The sequence below is a fragment of the Eptatretus burgeri genome, chromosome 7 (genome assembly GCF_056783735.1).
Source record: "Eptatretus burgeri isolate ZD-2024b chromosome 7, Ebu_testis_v1, whole genome shotgun sequence".
Taxonomy (NCBI): Eukaryota; Metazoa; Chordata; class Myxini; order Myxiniformes; family Myxinidae; genus Eptatretus; species Eptatretus burgeri.
The window spans coordinates 90,080,807-90,090,095 of record NC_140967.1 but is presented as its reverse complement, the minus strand read 5'-3'; the positions used below and the strand labels follow the sequence as shown (position 1 = coordinate 90,090,095).

The 9,289-nt window shown below is 46.1% G+C and overlaps 1 protein-coding gene across 5 annotated transcripts in view; it reads right to left on the bottom strand.

Annotated features, from left to right (window-relative positions):
* Positions 1 to 221: 221 nt before the first annotated feature.
* Positions 222 to 9,289, bottom strand: part of LOC147023765 (B-cadherin-like) — a 101,589-nt gene continuing 92,521 nt past the window's right edge. For all 5 annotated transcript variants that reach the window (XM_085889533.1, XM_085889534.1, XM_085889535.1 and 2 more), the window contains 4 exons: positions 3,805 to 4,053; positions 2,997 to 3,145; positions 2,103 to 2,648; positions 222 to 436 (listed from right to left, as the gene is read on the bottom strand). In XM_085889533.1, coding sequence (XP_085745659.1) covers positions 287 to 436; positions 2,103 to 2,648; positions 2,997 to 3,145; positions 3,805 to 4,053 — 1,094 coding nt within the window. In that variant the 3' untranslated portion in view covers positions 222 to 286. The remainder of the gene's footprint in view (positions 437 to 2,102; positions 2,649 to 2,996; positions 3,146 to 3,804; positions 4,054 to 9,289) is intronic.

The window sequence follows — 9,289 nt, the reverse complement described above, 5'->3', positions numbered from 1 at the left end:
AACACAGACCACAGCGCAAGCCTGAAATTCTCCACCCTGCAGTTCCCGAAGTCTCGGTAGTGAATAAAAAGCATGTGTTCTTCTGATGTGGACTATTCCAATTAAATATAACAACATTATTGAAGATATATATATATATATATATATATATATATATATATATATATATATATATATATATATATATATATATATATATATATATATAAAAAACAATCAATCCCGAAATTTGCTTGTAGTTGAGATAAAAGTAGGTGGGTCAAAGACCGGTACGAATTGTGAGTGTTCAGGGTGTCCAGGTGCGGTTAGCAGAAAACGAGGCACAGGGACTCAAGCTGCCCGGGCTTCCTGGTGGCGAGGCGCCACCTTCGTAGCGGAAGATTAGCAGGCCATCGTATGGTGGGCCGAGGAATTCAGCATCAGCTTGGCGTAAGGCCTGGCAAAACAAGTCAAAATACAGGCATGGTTTGTTTTAAGTAGATATGTGATACTGATGAAGTCACAATGTCAATCCATGGAACAGGTATTTGTAACAAAAGTGTTTTTTTGTTGTTTTTTTGCACAACTGTACACTGATATCAGTTATAGATTAATTGGGCTGACAGGATGGTCTCGAGGGATGCACACTCACCTCCAAGCTGTTTAGCTTGGGATGGAATCCCGACCCAGCTATAAAAACTCTCTTCCTGGTGTTTCACAGGTAGGGCGACCCGGATGGACATTAAATTGCATGTCCTGTCCTGTCTGTGTTAGTTGGTGGACATCAAAGATCCCACAGTGTCCTTCTCGAAGAGTAGGTGAGCTATCGCCAGCACCATTAACAAATTCCTGCCCTAACTTCCTCAGTCGGAGTGGGGACCCAACCACAATTGTACCCTAGTAACCGCTTGAACAACACCAACGCTGTGCATGGGGTGTGGTTCATGATGATGATTATGATGATTTTGATGATTAACATCACTTATTTATTGTCTGGGAGAAAAGCATTCGTTCTTTGATCAATTTTTTTAGCATCTTATCTTTACTTGATATATGGGATGGTGGAGGCTTTCGATGCTTCGTTATGATTCTGAAAACGATTTTTTAAAGAAAGAGCTGCAAACGCGAGCAGTTCATACATGAAGAGGGTCTCCTCCAAAAAAAATGACCAAATAATGGAGATGAACTTGAACAAGGAAGGGCTTGTGAGGACATTTTGTTTACAGATATTTCAGGCCGAGAGGAATTTGAACATAAAGAATGTCTATGATATATTATTATGGGGCATAACAGCTCAAGGGGAGGAAGTAAGCCGTTTCCAAATGAATATAAATCGAATCTAAGATTGCCTTTGATCCTCATTGGAGGCTAATATAAATATCCTGAAACTACTGTACTGATGTGGCGCCAGAGGGGGGGCTTCATTGTGGAGCAGGCTGCGATATAGAGGAGAGGTTAAGCTCGCTGTGTGAAGCCTGTGATGATGTGGATGTTGTAGTCTCCATAATGTTTTTGAAATTGGAGTCTAGCTTTGACCCAGTGATGCGGAAATGAATGTTCTGAGAGATGAAAACATTGGCTAACTATATTGATGCGTATGTACTCTTGATTAAACAAGTTATTGATGTACAACACAGACAGGACAAACAGTTTATTGTCCCATCTCATGTACTGTAGCCCTTAGGATATGAATACTTTTTGAAAAATTGTTCCTAATAGTTTGTATACACAGGCCAGACCAAGCGTCTGCATGTTAAGCCAATTAATCTCACTTATAAGGTCTTCAGGCAGAAACAAGTGTTCAAGATCAATGCTTGAAATGCTGGCTTGCGCATTTCCCCCATACGGAAGGCTGGTTGTACTTTCACTGCATTCGTCACCCTACAACAGTGTTCATCCCCCACCAAAATAAATAAATACTGTATATGGTATATTACACCCCTGGTGATGTTTCGGCCTTCCCCACTGTTCTCATCCCCATACCCCACCCACAGTGAATTTAAGTTGATAAACTGTTAGATCGAATTAATGTGGTGTTGATGTAGTGCAGGATTTATCGGCCAAATGGCCTCCTCCTGCATCAGCGTCCCTTGTGTGTTGTGAATTTGAAGGAGATTTCTCACCTGTGTGATGACAGTTTGGATGGCTTTTGGGCTTACTCCATCTGACACTGCCATCCGTGGTCTATATGTTTGGCGGAGAGGTTGTCCGCCCTCAGGAGGCTCTTCAGTTCTCAGCACACTCTCACGACACCTTCCTGACATCGCAGTCTTGCCTGCCGTCAAAACAAGTCCTTGACCACTTTGGCCTGATACGCCCGACTTACTGGGTGGCCGCTCATGCCTTGCACTATCCATAAAAGTCACATGGTCATGGCCTGCTAGGCTCGCACCAGATCTATGAACTGCAACCTTTGTGTTTCCGACCCCCTCAATTTCTCTTTCTTGTGCCCCGAAATTCACCTTTCCATTCCGAAACGACCGCTCTTGAGCCTCTCTGACACTGTACACCCCTGTGGCATGATGAGATATGGCATGCCTTAGCTCCTCACAGAAACCAGGTGTAGCACTGTTTGGAACTCCAGTCCTCACCAAACCACGATTTGCAGTGATCTCTTTTGGCATTGTGCCAAAGTACGAAGCCTTTGAGGAAAGGGTACCAGTTAAGACCTAGGGGAGAGGAGAGGAAGATGTTCACTTACATCGGCAGGTAGTGTGAATATTTTCAGCAAATCGAGATTCATTGGAGAAGCGAACAATAAATGAAGTGAAGGCTGGTGTAGCCTTCAATCATACAGGCCTTAAAACCAAAATATGGATTTGAACACTTCAAGCTAGCAACAACGGCAAATTCAGTTGTCAATTTAAATCTTCAGTTAGGTAAAGGAGGATATAATTCAGGGATATTTAACAATTCAATGGAGCCTTCGGATCAGTTATTTACAAAAAATACAGCATAAACAATTAAACATTTGCTTTAAATTTCACGCCTTTTTTGCATTTCTCGAGCAGACTTACCTGGTTCAGCTGTGGTTCCTCACCACCACCCTCATGGTTGTAACAGAGCATTGCTCCAGGTTGATGCCACTCATTTGGGAAGGTGGCTGCCTGTTGGGGGGCTATGGCTGGGGAAGCATGTAGATTTCTGTGCCTCGTGAGGTTCATTGCTGCACCATGTGGAGGAAATCGCACGTATGCATGCGTACAAGCACACAAACATAGACATAGAGAGAGAGAGAGAGAGAGAGAGAGAGAGAGAGAGAGAGAGAGAGAGAGGATGAGAGAGAGAGAGAGAGAGAGAGAGAGAGAGAGAGAGAGAGAGAGAGAGAGAGAGAGAGAGAGAGAGAGAGAGAGAGAGAGAGAGAGAGAGAGAGAGAGAGAGAGAGAGAGAGAGAGAGAGAGAGAGAGAGAGAGAGAGAGAGAGAGAGAGAGAGAGAGAGAGAGAGACAGACAGACAGACAGACAGACAGACAGACAGACAGACAGACAGAGAGAGACAGAGAGAGACAGAGAGAGACAGAGAGAGACAGAGAGAGACAGAGAGAGAGAGAGAGAGAGAGAGAGAGAGAGAGAGAGAGAGAGAGAGAGAGAGAGAGAAACAGAGACAGACAGAAACAGAGACAGAAAGAGAGAGAGAGACAGAAAGAGAGAGAGAAGAGAAAATGTTAGACATATTTAACATCACATTCATTTCTGAAACAAAACACAGGCCAAGTGACAAGTTAAGTGCTAAATTGAGAGTCTGAGTTCAAAGGTGGAGATTTGAATCCAGGACTTGGTAAGAAAATTGTGCATTCATGACTCAAATTCAATTAGGATCTCTTACCCATGCAGAAGAGCAGAGTGAAGATAGCTAAACTGACCAAGACCGCAGCCAGGCCACCCGGACTTAGCCACATCCTGCTTGCGGCCCAAGCTACTCCATCCGCACAGGAATCGCCTCCCATGCAGTCGCACAGAGTGAGTTGCAGCTGCACTTCACCACCAAACCCCTGCAGGTCATGGAGCATCACAAGGATGCGGTATGAGCCGGGTTGCAGTGTCTTTTTCCTTGGTAGCAAAGTTAGAATGTAACCTGTGAAAACGGGTGTTGATAGAAAGAATAAGAAGTGAAATAAGCCGAGTTGGAGAAGAAAAAAAAAACACATGGACGAACAGAAGACAAGGTGCTATCGGGAGGGAGCGAGACAGACAGAGATGTGCAAGACATGAACATACAATAATCTCTGATTTTTGAGATCGTTTCATTCCTGGTTGGTTCAGCAGATTTTGGGTGGTGCTGCCTTTTCATGGGTCGCATTTTAATGGCCATCCCAAGTTACAAAGAGAGGATTTTGAAATCGACCACAGTGTGAACCAGCATCACATTGAGACCGGATGGAGCAAGCAGATTACCCCTCTCCGTCAAGGTCAATTAGTGAGCCAGCTGGGTGCACTGACAATGCAATATGTACGTGGTAGTTCTGCTCAGACTATAGCCTGGTGTTGGCGCAGCGGTTCGGGCAGCGGCTTAGGATCCAAAAGGTCCTGAGTTCAAGTCCCGTTGGACCACTGAATGAATACACCAGGGGGTTGACTCAGCCTGTCATCCTTCCGAGGTCAGCGAAATGAGTACCAGTGTACTGGGCCGGTGTATACCCCGGTTAAAAATGGGTGTACCATATCCCTGTGTCGTAAGAGGCGACCAGGGTTGCGTCAGGAAGGGCATCCGGCGTAAAACATGTGCCAAATCACTATGCGGATCATACGGATGATCCGCTGTGGCGACCCCTAACGGGAGCAGCCGAAAGAAGAAGAAGAAGAAGTTCTGCTCAGACTATAGCTCTTTTCAGGTTCCAGAAGTTTAGAATTCAAATCCTTAAAGGTGGTTCCTTCAGCAGGATTTGAACAACAAACCACTGGGCTGTCAGTCCAGTGTTCTCAGCACAAATCCAGCACCATACTTACCATATTTCCTAATGATGGCTAAAATGGACAAGATATCTTGTGGGACCAAGCCATCTCAAAACTAGGTTTGCCTTGAGTAGATTGATCGGTTCCGTGCGTGATAATAGGAAACGGGTAAACAAGGATAATGAACACGAGGGAAAGCTTGTTTTGTGCAGAATGCATTTGGATAACCTCAGTGAAAGCAATCAAAGGCATTCTCCTTTCATTTCACATCGACACACACACACACACGCATGCACGCACACATCTACTCCGTTCTCTTAATACTAAAGAATTACTCACCTGTTCACATATTTATACGTTTGGTACGATTTCTGATAATATTCGATAGACTATAATATTTCTGTTCTCTGATGTATTCTCAGAGATCCTCCCTGAGCCTAAACTCATGTCTCGAAAAAGAACCTGATAAGGCCAATTAACTTCCACAAGCGTGTTAGGGCCGTATAGTTTCTGCACAAATGCATTGTGTGTCTGTCTGTCTGACCATAACTTATTTACCATTTCAGATTGTCATCAAATTTTCCTTTATTGTGAGAATATGGAGAAAATAATGAAAAATTGGGTAGAAATGTGAAAGGACAGTCATAGTGACTAGAAATAACCCTTATCAGCCCCTCCGCAGCGCGTCAAGCACGAGATGGCCCGTTTTTTGGAATGGCTTCTGTGTTTATTTATTTATTTGCCATTGAGATTCAGTGTGTCTGTCCAGGCCTAACATTTTTACTAATCGAGCTTTCGGCATAAAAAAAAAATCTTCAACAAACGTTTATTATGAGAATATGGAGAACACAAATCAACAAAATGGACAATTTTTTGTTTTTTTTTCGCTGTCGTTTTCATCAAGTTTAGTTTGAGTACAAAGTGGACGCGGACCGGCCGGCTCTGCATTTTGAGATGCTTTCCAGTTGTACGTGTAAATAAGAGATGGCCCCTAATGTTTATAAAGGATCATAATGGATGAAATCGACAAGAAGTTCATCGAGATTTTCGAACCGCCGTGGGAAGGAGAAGCTGATGTTTCAGGCATTTACCATTTTGCTCTGACGAAGGCTTAAAAGCCTGAAACGTCTTTTCCTTTCTTCCCACAGGTTTGGTTAGCATACCTCGATCAACCTGTCCAATTCAATCCAACGTTTTACATGACTGCCAACACAGATCAACACTACCCTTCACCAGCAAGACTAGTTATTCGTTCTATATTGCATGCATACACTTACTAGGAGTACATTTCAGTTCAGGTGTACGCATATGCAACACCCTTACCCTTCACGATGGACTTGGTATTGATTTCGGCAAAACGTCTCCTTTACAAGAAAAGACACGAACTTATCAGGTAAAGTGTAACGAATATCAACTTGATTGTAAAACTACTCCAAGCCATCATCATCACCTAAGTATCACACTTTTTGAACATAAAACTCTAAATGGACATTTTATTGACCAATCATGTGCAAGCCCCTGGGCGATCCAAAACCAATAGGCCGTTTTATTTCCATCTAGGAACCACCGGATTGAGAAATGGCTGATGCTAATGGCTCCCTCACCTTCTGCTGGATTTTAACCTCGTTTATGTGGTTTCACATGATGCTCATAAAACATATCTGCTTTTTCTTATCGCATATTGTCCCACAAGTTTGGAAGCCTTGTCTTCTCATGGTATACCCAGAATGTGTTTCGTGTTTGCACAAAATACATCTCCGTGTAAAACTAGTGTTTTGAATTACTTAATTGAGATCTTTGAGATGAGCACACAACGTGTCCACCATTTGATACACCAGATCTCAGGTGACCCAAAACGGTTCTCGACCCTCTATCACAACAGGAGACAACAAACAGGAAATGTGAAGGCACCACTTGACCCGTTTTGGCGTTTCCATCCAAACAAATAGCTCATAATGTCCGATCCTAGTTCCAAATTCCATATTATTAACTTCATTTTTCTACAGTCCACTAATGTCCTTGTAATTCAATGGGATGACAGTTTATAGCTGGGCTGAGATTCAAACTCAGACGAGACAGCATGTAGGCAAGTGTACATACCACAAATCCATGCTGCTAGAGGCGAGTGATACACCTGGAGGAAATGCTGCTATAGGCAAGTAATTATCTTGAGGCCATGCTGCTGGAGGCGAGTGTTATTACCTCAATCCATGCTGCTCGATTCGAGTGTACATACCCCGAGGCCATGATGCTAGAGGCGAGTATATACCTTGAGGCCATGCTGCTAGAGGTGAGTGTCATTACCTCAATCCATGCTGCGAGAGGCAAGTGTACATACCCCGAGGCCATGCTGCTAGAGGCGAGTATACACCTTGAGGCCATGCTGCTGGAGGCGAGTGTACATACCTTGAGTCCATATCTCAAGTCCATGCTGCTAGAGGCGAGTGTAGATACCTAGAGATGAGTGTACATACCTCAAGACCAGACTGCTAGAGGTGAGTACATTCCTCGACGCCATACTGCTCGAGGTGAGGACATTCCTCGAGGTAATGCTGCTCGAGGTGAGTACATACCTCAAGGCCATGCTGCTCGAGGTGAGTACATTCCTCGATGCCATGCTGTGCAAGGTGAGTACATTCCTCGAGGCCATGCTGCGCGAGGTGAGTACATTCCTCGAGGCCATGCTGCCAGAGGTGAGTACATTCCTCGAGGCCATGCTGCTAGAGACGAGTATACACTCCTCGAGGCCATGCTGCTAGAGACGAGTGTACACACCTCGAGGCCATGCTGCTGGAGACGAGAGTACACACCTCGAGGCCATGCTGCCAGAGACGAGTGTACACGCCTCGAGGCCATGCTGCTCGAGACGAGTGTACACACCTCGAGGCCATGCTGCTTGAGACTTGTGTACACACATCGAGGCCATGCTGCTTGAGACGAGTGTACATACCTCGAGGCCATGCTGCTAGAGGCGAGTAAATACCTTGAGGCCATGCTGCGAGAGACGAGTGTCATTACCTCAATCCATGCTGCGAGAGGCGAGTGTACATACCCCGAGGCCATGCTGCTAGAGGCGAGTATACACCTCGAGGCCATGCTGCTGGAGGCGAGTGTACATACCTTGAGTCCATATCTCAAGTCCATGCTGCTAGAGGCGAGTGTAGATACCTAGAGATGAGTGTACATACCTCAAGACCAGACTGCTAGAGGTGAGTACATTCCTCGACGCCATGCTGCTCGAGGTGAGGACATTCCTCGAGGTAATGCTGCTCGAGGTGAGTACATACCTCAAGGCCATGCTGCTCGAGAGTGAGTACATACCTCGATGCCATGCTGCTCGAGGTGAGTACATTCCTTGATGCCATGCTGCTCGAGGTGAGTACATTCCTCGAGGCCATGCTGCCACAGGTGAGTACATTCCTCGAGGCCATGCTGCCACAGGTGAGTACATTCCTCGAGGCCATGCTGCTCGAGGTGAGTACATACCTCAAGGCCATGCTGCTAGAGGTGAGTACATACCTCGATGCCATGCTGCTCGAGTTGAGTACATTCCTCGATGCCATGCTGCGCGAGGTGAGTACATTCCTCGAGGCCATGCTGCTAGAGACGAGTACATTCCTCGAGGCCATGCTGCTAGAGACGAGTATACACTCCTCGAGGCCATACTGCGAGAGACGAGAGTACACACCTCGAGGCCATGCTGCCAGAGACGAGTGTACACACCTCGAGGCCATGCTGCTTGAGACGAGTGTACACACATCGAGGCCATGCTGCTTGAGACGAGTGTACACACCTCGAGGCCATGCTGCTAGAGACGAGTGCACACACCTCGAGGCCATGCTGCTAGAGACGAGTGTACACACCTCGAGGCCATGCTGCTAGAGACGAGTGCACACACCTCGAGGCCATGCTGCTGGAGACAAGTGCACACACCTCGAGGCCATGCTGCTAGAGCCGAGTGCACACGCCTCGAGGCCATGCTGCTAGAGACGAGTGTGCACATGTCGAGGCCATGCTGCTCAAGGAAAGTACATACCTCAAGGCCATACTGCTAGAGGTGAGTACATACCTCAAGACCATGCTGCTAAAGGCGAGTGTACACACATCAAGGCCATGCTGCAAGAGACTAGTGTACACACCTCGAGGCCATGCTGCTGGAGACGAGTGTGCACATGTCGTGGCCATGCTGCTCAAGGAAAGTACATACCTCGAGGCCATACTGCTAGAGGCGAGTACATACCTCAAGACCATGCCGCTAAAGGCGAGTGTACACACATCGAGGCCATGCTGCTAGAGACGAGTGCACACACCTCCAGGCCATGCTGCAAGAGACGAGTGCACACACCTCCAGGCCATGCTGCTAGAGACGAGTGCACACACCTCGAGGCCATGCTGCTGGAGGTGAGTCGACAATCTAC